Source organism: Molothrus aeneus, chromosome 6, assembly GCF_037042795.1.
Source record: "Molothrus aeneus isolate 106 chromosome 6, BPBGC_Maene_1.0, whole genome shotgun sequence".
Lineage (NCBI taxonomy): Eukaryota > Metazoa > Chordata > Aves > Passeriformes > Icteridae > Molothrus > Molothrus aeneus.
Genome location: NC_089651.1, coordinates 53,234,671 through 53,251,717, shown reverse-complemented (window position 1 = coordinate 53,251,717; position 17,047 = coordinate 53,234,671). Strand labels below are relative to the sequence as shown.

The 17,047-nt window shown below is 36.6% G+C and overlaps 1 protein-coding gene across 3 annotated transcripts in view; it reads left to right on the top strand.

The window, feature by feature from the left end:
* The window catches only part of PPP1R13B (protein phosphatase 1 regulatory subunit 13B), a 69,536-nt gene that overhangs the window by 47,897 nt on the left and 4,592 nt on the right, over nucleotides 1-17,047 (top strand). The window contains exons 5-14 of one of the 3 annotated variants that reach the window (XM_066551365.1): nucleotides 3,045-3,146; nucleotides 4,170-4,344; nucleotides 4,718-4,914; nucleotides 6,661-6,825; nucleotides 7,654-7,834; nucleotides 9,537-9,692; nucleotides 12,511-12,680; nucleotides 13,524-14,025; nucleotides 14,555-15,321; nucleotides 16,868-17,005. In XM_066551365.1, the coding sequence (XP_066407462.1) occupies nucleotides 3,045-3,146; nucleotides 4,170-4,344; nucleotides 4,718-4,914; nucleotides 6,661-6,825; nucleotides 7,654-7,834; nucleotides 9,537-9,692; nucleotides 12,511-12,680; nucleotides 13,524-14,025; nucleotides 14,555-15,321; nucleotides 16,868-17,005 (2,553 nt within the window). The remainder of the gene's footprint in view (nucleotides 1-3,044; nucleotides 3,147-4,169; nucleotides 4,345-4,717; nucleotides 4,915-6,660; nucleotides 6,826-7,653; nucleotides 7,835-9,536; nucleotides 9,693-12,510; nucleotides 12,681-13,523; nucleotides 14,026-14,554; nucleotides 15,322-16,867; nucleotides 17,006-17,047) is intronic. The other 2 variants (XM_066551367.1, XM_066551366.1) reach the window with 2 other exon arrangements.

Genomic DNA, 17,047 nt, shown 5'->3' with positions numbered 1-17,047 from the left:
GCTTTGCCATTTATAGAAGGTTTTTAGACATTAGACTTTCTAAATGGAACATTTTACAGTAGTTAATAGCTTCTTCAAGAATCTGCATTAATCTTATAATTAATCTTCTATATTTTACATGATACAAAATAATACAGTACTTTTGCCAGGCATTATGAGAGAGACTTTCAAATATGCCTGTTTAGAGCAGTAAAAATTCTGAGCTCTTGGATTAAACTGGGTTGGGGTTTTTTTGTTAGACTCTGGTGCTTTTACAAACCAGTTTCTTACTGTCATTGTGCTTTCCAGGTTATGTTATCCATTTAGAAAATATTTAATTTTCATGTGATGAAATGGCTTTTTTACTTTGAAATGCTCACAATCCCTCTACAGATATCACTTTTTGAGTCTGGATATATTTTTAACAAGATCACTTAGTGGAATAAAAGTTCTCTGTGTTTCTTAGACAGTGTTATACTCAAAATTTCTACTGGAAATACAATAGGCTATCAATGTTTTTAACTTCAACTGGAAATTAAAGCAGAAAGAAAGGAAGCATTGGGAAAACTGCATTGTCTGATGCACGTTGTCTATTTCTGAAAAAGCTCATATGTGTATTGAGAAAATACTATTAATTCTCACATGCTCCCCTTTTAACTTTTAAAATCAGTGATCCAGAGAAGCCATGATGCCATTCTGAGCCCCTTGTAAGAATTGCCTGCAGAGCCCAGCAGAAGCAGATGTAGAAGTTTGTTTTTCTCGCAGTTGGTCATGCCAACGGAAGTCAGCAGAGCCTGAAGGTGTTTTGGGAGCAGCATCTGGTTTTCTGTTTTGTTTTCTTTTCTCAAGTAAAGCACATTTTGGTTTGTGAATGGCACTTGGAGAAGCTTCCTTACTTTCTTAGCCAATTAATGCCTTTCAGTCAGTAATTAATAATAAGTCTCTCTTGGTGGCCACAAGTGAGTACAAGTTACTTGCCCTGAAAGAATATTAGGAAGGACTCTTCTCTGCATAAGTCATGCTAATAAAAAAAGTACACACTAGTAAGTTCTAATTTTTCCTTGTGTTGAAATAGAAAATTATTATCTTGAGTGGACTTTACCTCTCTTAATTACTGCTCTACTCTAAAAATTTTTCATTAGTGTTGACTAGTAAGAGGAATTTCAGTTGTTATTTCCAGTAAGCATTATAATTTCACTTCATAACTTACTCTGTGAGAAACGTTCAAACAGGGACAGTAACCTTATCTAAACATTTTAGCTGACATGTCAATGTCATGTGTCCAAGATGGAGCAGCTTTAAAAGTTAGTGAACCAAATCTGGCTCATTTTCATGATTGGTGTTTGTCTTATTTGAAGAATTATATGCAGCAACATGAAATATTAATTCAGGTAGCAAAAAATAATTCAGTTACTTTGAAACAAATAGCATTTTAATTTCCTAAATGAAGCTTAAAGAAACTTCTGTATTGTGCATTGGTTGGAGAATTGATACTTATGTAGGAGTTTGATGTAGAACTATGAAAAAAGCTATTCAAAGTGCCTGAGATAATGTGGTCTCAAAAAGAAGTTTCTGAGAGTAAAGTACAAATACTGCAGGCTACACATGCTGGGTATCAGTAGGGTGGGCCCAGAAAAGCAGAGCAGCTAAATCAGTTTTCCTATGGGGTCAGGTGTGATCAGATCCATAATCTGATGTGTGATCTGTTTTGGGCACTGGGGGATTTTGGTTTGGGGTTTTTTTCTGTGTGTCTGTAAAATGTTGAAACCTCATTCCATTTTATCAGCATTTGAAACAGTATTATTTATCAATGTATCCAAAATATTTAATTATCTTTTCTTTTTCGGCAGTGTTGACTGTATTGTGTGTAGCAAGTGATGCAGTGTTTGGTTTACTAATAGTGTAATCATGTAATTTGGTGAAAAAATTACATTGTTTACTGAATTATTAGAGTAGTCCAGCTTTTAATTGATCCAATAAATTAACTGAATTATGTGTAAATACTTTGAAACAGATGTTTGGCTATTCTGAACTTTGCAGCATAATTTTTCAAAGACTTATATTTTCTTTCTGTGGAAATTCTGAAGTTGTGGTTAAACCCTGCAATTCTAAGGTTATGAGTTTTCGTTTTCTGAAGAGCAAATGTCAGCTTCTGGAATTTTTCTTGAAACATTTCACTCTTTTCCTTGAGATTGCATACAAAAAGTGTAGTTGAAGTAATTTGGTCTATAAATGTAAACTGTATTTGTTGATAGAATTATAGATATATTGAAGCAATGCATTCATGTTTTAAAACATATGAAATTTGGTCACACACATGGTATGAATTTTAAAGAATTTTCATCATTTGTGTCTCCATCCTAATTTTTTAGCTTCTGTTAATTTTGAAATGCAAAAGGAGTGAGCCTTGCTAATACTTAGCATTTCATTCAAAGTAATAGTCCACTTACTTATCTGAAGGGAATCAGCTTTACTTTTCTTCACTTGTACAGACTGTTTTTCACAGATCCTTACCCTGAATGAGCCCAATATATCACAATTTTCACCATCTTTGAATGTGCTCTTATTGACCCTTTATCTAAGGGTTCTCATGTGGTCTTGTCCTGTGCCAGGTCAATAACATGAACCAGAAGTTAAGCTGCCAAGGCAGTTATGCTGAAAATATTAGGAAAGGAAAGCAGCTTCAGATTCTCCTACTGCCTAAAATCCTATTTGCATGTGTGTTAACATGTGTGCCTTACCAGAACTGTGTGCCAGTGCTACCAAACATCTGAACAGAGGGGAGTTAAATGTAGGATACGGCTCTTTTTTTTCTCCTCTTATTTGTTTTGTCTCTTAGTGTTCTCATCTCCTTCCACTTTTTGCTTTTTCTGCCCTCTGCAAGGCCTATGTGCCTCCCTTCTGCTCTGATGTTCCTCACTCTTTCACAGCTGCCCATCATTCCTCTTTCTCTGAGAACTTGGGAGGAGCCTTTAACCTTCCTCTGATGAGTGGGGGTTTAGGTTTTCAGCTCAGAATGCCCTGATACACACTGACACATTGATGGAACATTTTCTGTTCTGCAGGTTGGGAATCCACGTGTGGAGCTCACTCTTTCTGAACTGCAGGATATGGCTGCCCGACAACAGCAACAGATTGAAAATCAACAGCAAATGTTGGTTGCTAAGGTAATAATTATATACAGACCATTTTTTTTCAATATATGCAAGCATAAGTTTGTGGATAGAAAAAAACACACTAAGTCATTTCAGTTAAGCTCAAGAAATTGCTTGAGAAATCCATCATTTTACCAGAATAATCTTATCCTAGGCGGTGCACAGTCTTTTGGCATAAATACTGCTAGAACAACCTATGTAAAGTGTCTTTATAATAATATTGCTAAGGTATGTTTACCTCTGTGTGGCCCCCTTCATGATCTGTGGCAGAATAGGCTTGACTCCATGCTCATCTTTAGTGACTCATTCAGTAGAGTAATAGTGGAGTGGAGTGAGAATATGCCAAATTCATAAAAAATTATGTATTGCATTTCCATGTCTCAGAGACAGAAGAATCTAGGTATATTTGCAGAGTGGGTAGGGGGTTTAATGATTTTGACATTGTTGTTTGACGTATTATACAGCATGCCTTTGATGCTTGGAATACCTAAGAGTCAACCTACTGATTCTGTTGTCCTTTCTTGATGGAAATAATACTAAAAAAATATTTTTCCTTGTGCACCTAGCAGAAGAATTATTATTTAGAACTGGAACATTTTCTTACAGCAGCTCAATTTCTTTAAAATGGTCTGTTGGACATACTTTGTCATCTTTGGGAAGCTGGGTAACAGCACTGGAAATTTATTTTGCCAACAGCAAGAAAACTGTTAGTAGTGGCAGAAAACAAATGCCAGAGGAAGCATCACAGATGTATTCAAATGAGTGTTCAGACTAGGGCTGTATTCGCATATCTCTGTAAATATGTTATTTTTTGTCTAAAAAAATCTCGAATCTCTGCTCTAAAACCCATTTATTAATTAATATTAAAGAGTTTTTTTCTAGGGCTGGTACATATTTCAGTGAAATACAACATTTTCTATTTTGTGGAAATAGAAAACCTGATCAAAATTTTAGGGTTTTCTAAGCTAATGTGTTGGGTTTTTTTTTTAATAAATGTGTAACAGATTTCTCTTGTTTAAAACCTCCTTTTGTCAGGAGCAACGTTTGCGTTACCTGAAGCAGCAAGAACGTCGCCAGCAGCAATCTGTTTCTGAGAGTGAAAAGCTCCAAAAACTGAAAGAACGTGTTGAAACCCAGGAGACAAAGCTGAAAAAAATCCGTGCCATGAGAGGACAAGTGGACTACAGCAAGATGATGAATGGCAATTTGTGTATGTGGAATTCTTAATTTATTTACTGTTCACTGCATGACTAACAAATAATGCTATATTTTAAGTCACTATAGCATTGGTGCAGGTTTTCAGCTACATTTTTTTGTTTTATGGAGGTTCTGTGTTTCCATGATATTTGTATGCAACAGAACTTTTTGTTAGTGTTATACTGTCAAACATAATGTCAGAATAAGTCTATTCTCTAACCATTAGGAAATCTTATGACTGTAATCAAATTTGCAGTACAAATATTTTACATGTATTTTAGATGTAGAGCTAGTATGGTGTGTTTATTAGTACTTTTAGAATTAAAAAATTAACAACTTCTGCTTTGTTTAATTGGTTTTTGTTATTTTTATCTTGTTAATTTTAGCAACTGAAATTGAGCATATAAGTGCCATGTTCCAGGAAAAGCAGCAGGAACTGCAGGCTGCGGTGTTAAAAGTGGATCAACTCACTCAGCAACTGGAGGATTTAAGGAAAGGGAAACTGAATGGGTTTCAGTCTTACAATGGGCAAATGACAGGGCCTGCAGCAGTAGAATTAAAAAAGTTGTATCAAGAGCTACAGGTAAGTAACAAAAAGATGCTATTTGAATTACAACTGTAGATTTTAAAAGTTTTGTTACTGCTCTTATGAGAGGCAATTTCGTTCTGTTACACCTTATTAAAGCAGTGTGGTGGAATGCTGTTAATGTGTGAGGTTGTAGTTGCCATACAGCCTTTTTTCAGAAAGAACTTCATTAGCATTAAAAACTATTTTGTTTCTTATACACATCATGATACAAAGTGTGCAAGTGTTTTGAAGGGATTTTTTCAGGCCCTAATACTGAAATACTGAAAGTCTACATAATTTATTATTTGTTTTAATCTGTCTCAAAAATTTTTTGTGAAACTAATTTTGGTACTTCTCTATTTTGCACTGATCTGGGTATAGCAAGCTCACTTACATGTCATCTTAACTTGGAGACATGACTGTAATTTTAAAAGTGTATTGTAAAAATATAGCTACATCGTCTGGTGTGGATAAACAAAATACATAGGAATTAAATAACACATTTTAATAGTGTAATTAAAAATGCAAGCTGCACTATATTCCCTGCACTAGATAGTGTAACATAGTGCAATAGTTGTAGTATATTCACACAGTATTCCCTACAACAATATTGTATATCTCCTGCAAGAAGCTTGTTATATCTAGAGTGTAGCTGTCATGCAAGTAGTCAAGTATCTAGTTTAAATTGAAATTTTGTCAAATTCTGTGCTAATGTGTTAGGATTTTGAGGGCTTTTTTATTTGAGGGCTTTATTGTGATCATGGTAACAGCTCTAATATATTTCATATTTTTAAATTAATTTAAATTTAAAAATTAATCCTATTTATTTAGATGAACAAATACAGCAGAACTTAATCAATCCTGTTTTCATGCATTAGGAATAAGTGTCCTTTTTTTCTCTTTTTACTCCTTCCCCTTTTATACAAGGCATATCTGCCTTTGAGTGTTTCTAAGTGCAAAGATGCTCAATAGATGAAGATTTCTCTCTTGTGCTTTGCATGATCCCATATGTGTTTATTAAGACTTAAATTTGCCTCAAGTGTTTTTTGCTTGTAACATTACCATGAAAATAAGAACACTGAGACAATGTCTGAGTTATTGAAGGTGTGAAAAAATGCCAACAGCAAAGCAAGAGAAGTAATTATAAAGAGTGTCATGGTTGATTTAAACCATAAAAGTAATCCACCTCATAATGTACTGGAAAACTGCTGTGAAGGATTCAGTTTCATCCCCATGCAGAGAGGAAAATCTGTGCAGAGTCCCTGAACTAGCAGTTCAGTTAACACCCCTTCCAGACATCACAAAGTCTCATGTGGATCTGGAAACAGAATCAATAGCGTAATTTCTGTTACAAGTTTTGTATCACTTAGTTTTCATGATAGGCAAACTGTCTTGGCTAAGCATAACTTTAAACATTTTCTGTGATTTAGTTCTTCACAGTAGAATTTTCTGAAATATCTTTCTGCCTAATTCCTCAATCCATTTTCTATAAAAGGGATGCCGTCTGTATGTGTTTAATAGGCATCCACAAGCTTTTTTAGGATATTTTTTCACTGTTTTCTTCTAAGAGTTGTTGATGATTGCACATGCTAACTTGACAGGATGTGTGGAACTGTAGAGACACCAGAACAAGATGTTGATCCAAATTCCTTTGTGTGTTTCTAATGCTGCATTGCAAACCATCTTGCCAAGAGACAGAACGAGAACTGTTCTAACAAGTGGGGTTTTATTTGTTTTTTTTATTTTTTTTTTGTTTTGAAGATCCGTAACAGGCTTAACCAGGAGCAGAACTCCAAGCTCCAGCAGCAGAAAGAGCTCCTGAACAAACGCAATATGGAGGTGGCCATGATGGACAAGAGAATCAACGAGCTGCGCGAACGACTGTACAAGAAAAAAGTTGAGGCACGTCAAAAAGAAAACATTCCTGTAAGATAAACTGTTTAAAGGGCCACACTTCAGTTTATCAAGGGCCTTTAAAAACTACATAGAATCTCCCTTTTTCTCACTCAAATAATGCAGTTACCTATGATAAAAGTAGCAAGTCTCTTAAAACTGTTTTAAGGTTTCTCATAGGTATATCCAAAAACTGTAAGACAGAACATGTTTCCTTTTATTGTTCTTTATGGCACAGACAATACTATATTAAAAGTCAGAAAAGTTTATTTTTCTAGGAAAGAAAGTATGACTATGTGCTTAAAAGCATTCTAAAAGCATTAAAAGCACGTGTTTAAAAGCATGAATGCATTAAAAAACTGGGTTTTATAAAATACCTTCCAGTATGGAAAATGGATAAAATATAAACAGTTTAATAAAGTTAGGCTTAATAGTTGTCTGGAGCTTCAGAAAGATTTTAAGAGATGAATTCTGGATTTCCATATGTATTACTAGCTGGAGGTATTGCTTTAAAAAAAAACAACATGTACATATTTGATCATTTAATAACTCATTTTAGACCATTTGCTTGAGAAAGGCACAATGAAAGAGACTTTACAGAGATATAGGTATCTACAAGAGATGTATGTGCCATGACTAAAAAACTTAAATTTTGAGGTGTTGATTTTAAGGAACAAAATTTATGCTTTCTACCATGATTTTTTTTTCTCTTTTTGTAGAAGCAGAGAGTATGATAACTTAACTGTAAGGTATCCTAGCTAGAGTTCATGGTTGTAGATAATTAAGTTTAGACCTCCCTGCTCATGCAAAGGGCCTGGATTAAATGGACATTCACGTGTCAATTTGTCTGATCGTTTTCAGTTGAATCGAATTAATGGAACTTCATCGCCCCAGTCATCCCTGAGTGCTTCAGGAAGGGTGGCAGCTGTAGGACCTTACATCCAAGTTCCAAGTGCTGGCACTTATGCTGTACCAGTAGATCCAGTTAAGCCACAGTCTCTCACCATTGCTCCCAACTCAACACATGGAAGATCAAAATCTGGTAAGTACTTGTGTGATGTTTATCAATACAAATAATGGTTTGAAAAGGGGCAATAAAGAAAAGAAGTAATTTTAAGAGACCCAGTGTTGGCATAATTGGTGTAGGGGAGGAGACAAGTTCCAGATGTGTTAATACTGTTCTGTGAATTGGACATCAGTCATTTGATCTGTGGCATTTTTGCTTCTTTCCATTATTTTTTCTTAGGAAATTGAGTGTTTCCTTTGAAATTTTACTGGCTGGTACATCCCTAAAAGGGGCACGTTTTCTTCACAGATTCTATGTTGTGTCCTTAATAGCTTTTTCAATTATTTTTGTGTTTGAATGTAATAATGAAATCAGATTTGTGGAAAACCGTATTATAAATAACTATTTACACCTTGTTGCTTTTTGTCAAGTAAAACGAAGCTAATGAGTTAATAATAAGAATAATACTTCTCAGAAGGAGACTAAATAGGAACATAGAATAAAACTATGAGAGGTTTTTGCTCCATCTGGGATGTGGGAATTTGTGGTCTTTGAAGCATTTTTGAAATGGAATAACCATAACATTGATGCTGTTTACTTGTTTCTGCCCCATTTAGTGAAGAAGCTGCCCCTCCAGAGCTCTCCAGAACTTTGTGTCTGAAATTGGCTCCCATGTTTCTCACTATTAATAATTCCATCTAAAATTTTCAAAGAGAATTATTATTTAATTTTTGTTGGAGGCTGAAGGAAGCAGGTCATATTTCTGCCTTAGCTTCTCAATTCCAGCAAATCCCACGTGTCTGCTCATAACTTAGAAAAATCAGAATTCTTAAGAAATTATAAGCTAGGAAAATATACATAATACAAATAAAAATGCATGATCCCATTGGTCTAACCATAGGACTTAATTTACCTGGTCTCCTAGGAGAGATCAAAAAGGGGATAAGGAATGACTAGGAGACAAAATCTGTTGCAATATTCACTTACATTCAAGGACTTAAAACTGAATATTCCAGCAAAATTTGCATCATGATTTCCAGATGAGGAGGAAGAGATAGGAGAAGATAATCTGAACCTCTCTGTAGGAAAGAATGTCAGAAATGCCCCCCTCAAAAAAGCCCCAAGGTCAGAAAGTAAAACTGGCCAAATAGAACTTGAAAAAAAGTCTCCAGTATTTCCTATTATTCCTAGCAATACCTTTATCAGCTAAAAGTATTCAAAATCTGTGCAAACCCCATCACTGTGGTTTTATGGAGAAGTCTCAAGAAGATGGAATGACTTAATTGTGGGGATGAAGGTACAGATTTGCAACAGTTTTGTTTTCAGATTCGTGGATCCTTCTTCCACATATGGAAAAGGACAGTTCCTAACTTTTAAGTTTACCAACTGAAAACCACAATTTTGTAATATCAACCTCCCAAAATATGCATACCCACTTCTAGACCTACCTTGGAACTTTTAATATTATAAAAGTAATTCTTCTGCCTTAGGACTGACTTTGTATTTATTATTTTGAAGCTACTTGAATGAACTTCTGTAAAATACATTTATGTAAGGAGAAGCGTACATGCTCCCAGGAAGAAAAGGAATTGAGAATTTATTTCAAATGTCATGCTTTTATTTCTCATTATCTGAGTGTTCCTGTTCTAATGTTCTCCATTGTCATTGTTATAATTTTTCCACCACTTTTTTTCTTTCTTTTTCTGTGTAACTGGATCTGCCTTGGTGTGTCCGGTAGAGACAGACTGTGGGTGTGTGAAAAAATCTCCAGACACCTGGAAGGTTTCTGATTTAGACATAATAGTGGATCCTATTCTGTCACCTCCCACTTCTCTTCAGTCTGCTGTTCACAATGTCATCCGCCTGGCACCTACTCTGTTTGACACCCAGCACTGTGAGTCCGTAGAAGATCTCTGGCTAGCTAAGAACTCAGTTTTTAATATGGTCATCTGAGCTCTTGCACACAGATGCATATTAAACAGCATCTTTAGAACTTGTGTTGTGGTCTGGCATGTAGATGATGCTGTTGAAATGTAAAATTAATTGAGAAGTTGCTTTTCATCTTAGAAGGAAACAGATTTGCAGCAAATGCATCCCAGGAGTACTGGAGTAGTGTACCAGGGATGAGTTTTCTTCTCTGAAAAACCTCTACATTTTCTCAATGTTAGAAATTTCTGGCAATCACTAAAGCATTTTAGTATATTTTGGATTGGATAGATGCATAAAATACATAAAATAATTGAGTTACTTAATTTGAGATGCATAAAATAATTGAGTTACTTAATTTGAGGCTTAGTTTGAGTTACTTTGTGGGAAACCTCAAGTTTCTGTGTTGCACTGACCCCAGAGCTGAGATAAAAGCTCACTCTGCCCAAGTCAATACCCAGAGTCTTGCTGCCTTCCATTGGGCTTGGAGTGTGCTTCAATTGCTGTAGTAAGTAACCTGGATCCAGACCTACAAAAATTTTAAGGAAAGTCAGAGAAAATTCACAAAACCTTTTGTGTCTGTGTGTCAGTGTCTTATTTCTGTAAATGCACAGTTGCCTGGTGAGAGCTAAAATGCCCTAGGTGTTACATTAACAGGCACAAGCAAGAGGGTGCACTTGGAGGGGTAGATGGAGCCAGTTGGCTGTGGGGTGGCTGAGAGCAGGAGGCATCAGATCCCCCCTAGACCAGATTGCTCAAAGCCTCAGCCAGCCTGGCCTTGACCACCACCTCCAGGGATGGGACATCCACAACTTCTCTGGACAACTTGTGCCACTGACTCCCCACCCTCACAGTGTAGGTCAGAGAGAGGAGAGAGAGTCTGAATTTACTTCCAGTCTGTTACCTCAGAATCTGGGGATAAACATGCTGCTTACAATAAGTTTTTGTGTATCTGTCTTTCTAATAGAAAAGTGTTGAATTTGCAGGTAAGATGTTTAAATGTGTCATGTCTTTTGCTGTTGTTTCTTTAAGTGCTTTCTTCATAACTAACTTACAGATCCAGATGCTTTCATGTTTAGCATGAATCAATTATAACACCTTTCACTGATCTTCAAAAAAAAGGTTTTACTGAACTGTAACCTTACTGGAGGTATAGAATGTCTTGTGTATTTTGTACAGTAAGCATTAATTCAGTGCATAGTTGAAAAATTTGCCATTACTTAGGGCCTAAGTGTTTAGACACCTTTTGGTCTGACTCTCACCTTTTTGGTCTCACTCTTGATAATCAGATGATTAGAAACAATAACAAACAAAACCCACAACATTTTCAGCTCATGGATAATGCCAGTATTAAAACTGGGCCTTCTTACTTTACTTCCTGGCAGCTTGCAAGTGTGAAAAGTGATTTCTGGACTATATACTGTATTCTCAGTGTAAAAATATGCAAGTGTTAATCCTGTTTTGAGAGATACTCAACAAAGAGGGTAAGGCTCGTGAATAGAAAGTAGAATGGTGGTGGAAAATTCACTCATTAGAATGTTCCTATGCAGCTTATTTTGAGACTATCTACTATACCAGACAGAGAATTCTAGAAATAGTCCTGCTGAGTCTATTTTCCAGAGGCTTAGAACTGAAATAGGAAACTTGGCCTCTAAAGTTCAAGATTTTATACCTGATTAAATACCTGATTTTCATTTGATACTGCATTACTGTAGGATCCAGAAATCTCATTGGATCTCCACAAATGCACAATCCCCCTCCATTTTAGCTTCTATCCTGTAGTAAAGTCCATTACATGTTACACATCACCTGTACACATTTCAGTGCTCCACTACAAAAATTACAATCCATAGGGATGGAGGAATGATCTCCAGTCTCCTCATAGGAAGACATGCCTGATGTTTAATCTTTTAAAGGCAAATCAAGTCCTTAGGATCTAACATAGGATTTATTTAGTTACTATAAGCTATATCTAATTATTAGGCTACTTAAACTCTTTTGCTTACTTAGAGAACTGAAACTAAATAGTCTCACACAGTTAATAAAGTAACATCAATGCATCTAGGACTTCATTAAGGATTTGTTGCTTCAGTTGATGTGCAGCTATGCATGATTTTTTGCATATGATGAAGATAAAAGCCCATGACTTGTGTCTTCATGCTGTGAGTTAAAGTTGTCAGCTGACTTTATAAATTTATTTAATATTAAATCTCTGGGGCAATTCTAATCGGGTGAGTATGTTGAGGAAAAACAAAGGTGAGTTAACCACCACTTCCAGCAAAGGAATGTGTGCTTTTGTTCCACCCTGCTGTTGAAGGGAGTTTTTACATCCTGTTATGGGTGAATGAATCTGGTAACCATAGTTTAAATTTGGAGTAAATCCACTCAGGGCTTACATAGACTTAACATTTACTGTAGTTTGACTTTGTCTCTGGATAGTACCCAAAGAATTGTGTTGATGAAGTGTTTCTGTACAGATTGTTATTCTGAATTTGTTTGCTTTCTAATAGCAGAATATGCAACACTCAAGCCAAAATTTTGATCACATTTTTCTATGGAAATGTTCAGTTTAATTTGAATTTTAAAGGGTTGTGAACAGCACATTCTATGCAGTGATTTGGCTTTCAATATTGATTTCTGAATCAAATGTTAATAATGATTTATGTCACTTCTAGAATAAAATTAATCCCACTGTAATCTAAGCTATTTTATTTCACATGTTGTTTTGCTTGTTTGCAATATTAGTATGGATTATCTTAAATCTAGTATTTTTCTCTGTTTTCAAGCTAATGATGGAAATTGGCCGATACTTAAACAGAGCTCAGCCCCTGTGGTAAAACCCCCTCAGATCTCCAACACAGACTGGAAAGAATCAAGCATGGATACTGCTTTAAAACAAGGAACTATATCCAGCCAGCCTTTGCCAACTTCAGTATTAGGAAGTACTGATAAGCTGGTGGGTTTCATCTGTGATATATTTATAGATTTGCTTAGCTGAAATTATGAACCTTTGGCTTTCGTAGCTGAACTCACTTCAATTAGATACACATTCCATTTCCCTTCTGCTGTTTATGTAAAAAGTCATAAAGAAAATTATATTTTTTCTGTTCCTTCCTGTTCTTATCACATTAAAATGTGTGGGTTTCTTTCAACTTCAGTACTTTGTATTCCTTCTTGTTCTTTTACATATCTAGTCTCCCCTTTTCCCTCATTGCTTCTCCTAATCCTCTCCCCTCTCCTTCATGTTTATCTAATTCATATCTTTGTTAGTCTTTTTCCTTTGTATAGATTATTACTTTTTCAGTGTACTCTTTTTCCCAAAAATCTCACAAAAGAAGTCATTAAATTCATCCTTTAGTGAGACTAATAGTGGTATCTGTCTTCACTGTTGTGATAGTACTTTATTAATCCTTTAAGACTATAATCTTTAAAGAATAAGGACTTGGTCTTTAAGTTGTTTTGGTAAACTCTGACAGTGTGTGTTTTCAAGATCAACTAGACACTGAGATCTGGAACCTAGAACAAGTTAATCAGGCTTTGCATGTATGCAAATAGTTTTAAATTGATATGAATGTGTTAGAGCTGAAAGTGCCTTTCAACAGTGGCCTTTGTCTGAGGTATGATAAGATCCTCAGATAAACTCAGGTAGAATCATATCTAGTGATAAAGGAACACAAATTGTTTATGTTGACTCCTTTTCTGTCCCACAAGATTGTATGGTATGTTGAAAAAGGAATGTTCTTGCTCAGAAGTACTTTATTTAATTAAATGGTGTATACTATTTATTGTTCTTACACAGGGTCTTGACCTGGGGAAGGTGCCACCAACGGTTCCTGGTGTAAGCAAGCAGCTGCCTCAGAACTATGGGACCTATCCAAGCCCAGTTCCCTTAGGAACAGGTTCTACAAACTCTCTAGAAAGGAGGAAGGATGGCAGCCTGCCCAGGCCTGGCACCAGTATAGCAAATCGGCAGAGGCCGGTTCCGCTCCCGCCGCCCAGCAACGTGCACCAGCCCAGCTCCTCTCAGCAGATCCAGCAGAGAATTTCTGTCCCTCCCAGCCCCACGTATCAACCCTCTGGCCCTCCCTTGTTCCCAGGAGGAGAGGGCAGGCCAGAACTGCCTTTGACTGTGGCAATCAGACCTTTTCTCGCTGATAAAGGATCCAGACCTCAGTCTCCCAGAAAAGGGCCACAGACAGTGAACTCCAGTTCCATCTACTCAGTGTATCTTCAGCAAGCAACACCACCAAAGAATTACCAACAAGCTGTGTACAATACTTTAAATAAGTCGGTAAAAGCAGGTAGAATATATTTTGCTCTTTTTTTTCTTTGAAATACATTAAGATCTACTTGTTTGGCCTAATTCACTTCCCATATCGGTTTGGAAAACTTGTCTAAATCTGTGAGGAGTAATTTTTGTGCATGCAGCATAGCAGAAAAATCATTCAATATATTTTTTGAGGTTATCAATAAGTATGCATTGATTTACCTTTTATTTTAAAACAACATGCAATTGGAACAATATAGCCTGGATACTTTATCAATACTCTGATAAATAAGTTGAAAAACCAGTGTCTAGATAAGAGTTTTGCTTCTCTTACTGTTTCCTCGTGAAAGAGGAAAAACATTCCAGATGCTCCTTGCAGCTTATAATTGTAAGCATCAGCATCACCAACAGGTTAAGTATTTATTTCTGTTTTGACAGTCCCCAGAACAATTTTTTTTTCTTTCTGTATTAGTGGCAAACAAGTATCAGTAGTTTATTTATAAATATTTTATTATGTAATTTAAGAACAGCTCTTCACTGTTTTCCATCTTTCTTTTCTTCAGTTTATGGAAAGCCTGTATTACAGTCTGGTTCAACCTCTCCCTCACCCTTGCCATTCCTTCATGGCTCTTTGCCTGCCCAGTCTCCCTCACAGCCACCATCTCAGCCTCAGACTGAGGTCACTGAAAAAGATCAAGAGCTGGAAAATGCTCCACCACCCAGTGAAAACAGCAATGTGGAAAATATTCCCCGTCCTCTCAGTCCTACAAAGCTCACCCCTATCGTGCACTCGCCCCTACGGTATCAGAGCGATGCTGACCTGGAGGCTCTGAGGAGGAAATTGGCCAATGCTCCGAGGCCATTGAAGAAGCGCAGCTCCATCACTGAGCCAGAGGGCCCGAGTGGACCAAATATACAGAAATTATTGTACCAGCGCTTTAATACCCTGGCTGGAGGGATAGAAAGTGCTCCTTTTTATCAGCCAAGCAATCCACAGGACTTCATAGGCAACTTAGCTGACGTTGATAATGGGAACGCCAGCACCAATGGCAATATTGAAGAACCAATCCCCGTGCAACCTACGGTTCCTGTCCCTGATGAACCACCCCCCTCGTCAGATGCCAATGACAATGAGTTACCTTCTCCTGCTACCGAGGAGTTGATAAGCACTGAAACCACAAATCAAACACCTGAGACAACTGAAGACAACAACAACAACCTTTCTATAGTTCCTTCTACTGAGCAGTCACCCAGTCCCACGCCAGAGGTCAGTTCTCCAGTAGAAGATGAAGCTCCTTTGCCACCTGCTCTTCCTCCTCCACTTCCTCCAGTAAGTAACAAAGCAAAAGAAAACTTTGTGAACTACAGAATTAGCTTTGTGCTTAGGCATAACTGGAACATGGTAAGCTTGTGCTCAGCGGTATCTTTGCATTTGAAGTCTCATGATATTAAAAGGAAAGAAAACCAGAGGAGTTCCAGGGAGAATTCTGGTGGATTAGTTTCTTTGCTACTCTAGCTGCTTAATAAGGAAAATAAGCAAACCGGTAACAGGAGGTTGTGTATGTGTTTCTCAACTTTTTGGAGGTTCTTGTTGTAGAACTAATTCAGGAATTGGAGATTCCATTAATTTTTTTAAATTTGTTCAGGCCTTCAAAGATAGCTTATCATTAGTTTCATACAAATAGTTAGGTCAGTGGGAAGCTTTTTAATTTGCAGGCCAGCTGAAATAGCTATTCTGGGGAGACTGCTCTCCTTTTCCCCTCTCAGAGGAGATGGAAAAGGACTAACTCCAGCAGCAACATAGCTGGCTTGTGATAGCAGAAATGTTTTTCTAATGGGCTTGTCACATACTTTGAATTGCTTTCAAAGTCCATCCTCCAGCTACACTAAAATCTTTTAAATACTTGCCATTACCAAAATCTACCACACTGGGGAATTGAAAAGTACAGAAAAAAAAGGATTTTATTCTTTGTTGTTGTGATATCAATCACTCTTTGAAACCAAGGTTCATCCTCATTTTTAGATTCAGATAGGAACCTTGGCATTCTTCTGAGAATTTGACTGCAGTGTGCACAAGGCTTTGTATGGTTTTCCATGAACATAAGGGCCAGGAGACTCCTGGAGAATGGGATATGCTAGCAACTAATATTATTCATAATATGAAGGGTTTATTTTCCAAACTGAAATAGCCATCCTATATAGGACCATAAGTGAAAACAGATCCTACAGAGCTAGAGACTAAAAGCATTCTATAAAAACTGTAGTTAATAATATTTTTTCCACAGCAAATGACAAGGACACATGTAAGGGATTCTGAATATTCTCAAAACACATTTAAATGTGCTTCAGATCTTGAAAATGCTGCTTCCGATAAAACCTGCTAGAATGTCACATAAAACAGCTTCATGTTCTGTACTTTTCGTTCCTACAACAAAACTCCCAACTTGCCAGGTCTGACCTACGACAGAGACTCCTGCTAATTCAAGGCATTGATTCCTCTAAGTACAGACTCTGGCTTAATTGTGTGGTACTTCCCAGGCTAAGCAAAAGTTTTCAGTGTCTTAGATAATCCACCTGTAATATGCACAGTTTATATTAGATACAATTATGATGATGATGCTTAGAACACTGACTTAAGTACTTCATGCCTTATACTCATTATCTTTAATTAGAAGATTTGAAATTATATTGGCTTGCTTTTTCATTTTTTTAACTGCATAAAATGTAGTAATGTATCAAGCCTTTTATTTAGAGACTTAAATAGAAATGATTTCATAGCTCTAAATATGATTTAAGGAAGATGAGATTCATAAATGAATCATTTTTTCCACTTGTACAACCTGAAATGATGCCTTCCAACCTTCATCTTTATTCAGACAAAACGTACCAACTTGAAGAAACCCAACTCCGAAAGAACAGGCCATGGTTTGAGAGTGAAGTTCAATCCCTTGGCTCTCCTCCTAGATGCTTCTTTGGAGGGTGAATTTGATCTGGTACAACGAATCATATATGAGGTAAGCTTTTAAACAATGGCAACCCCATGCAGTATTCAGGGA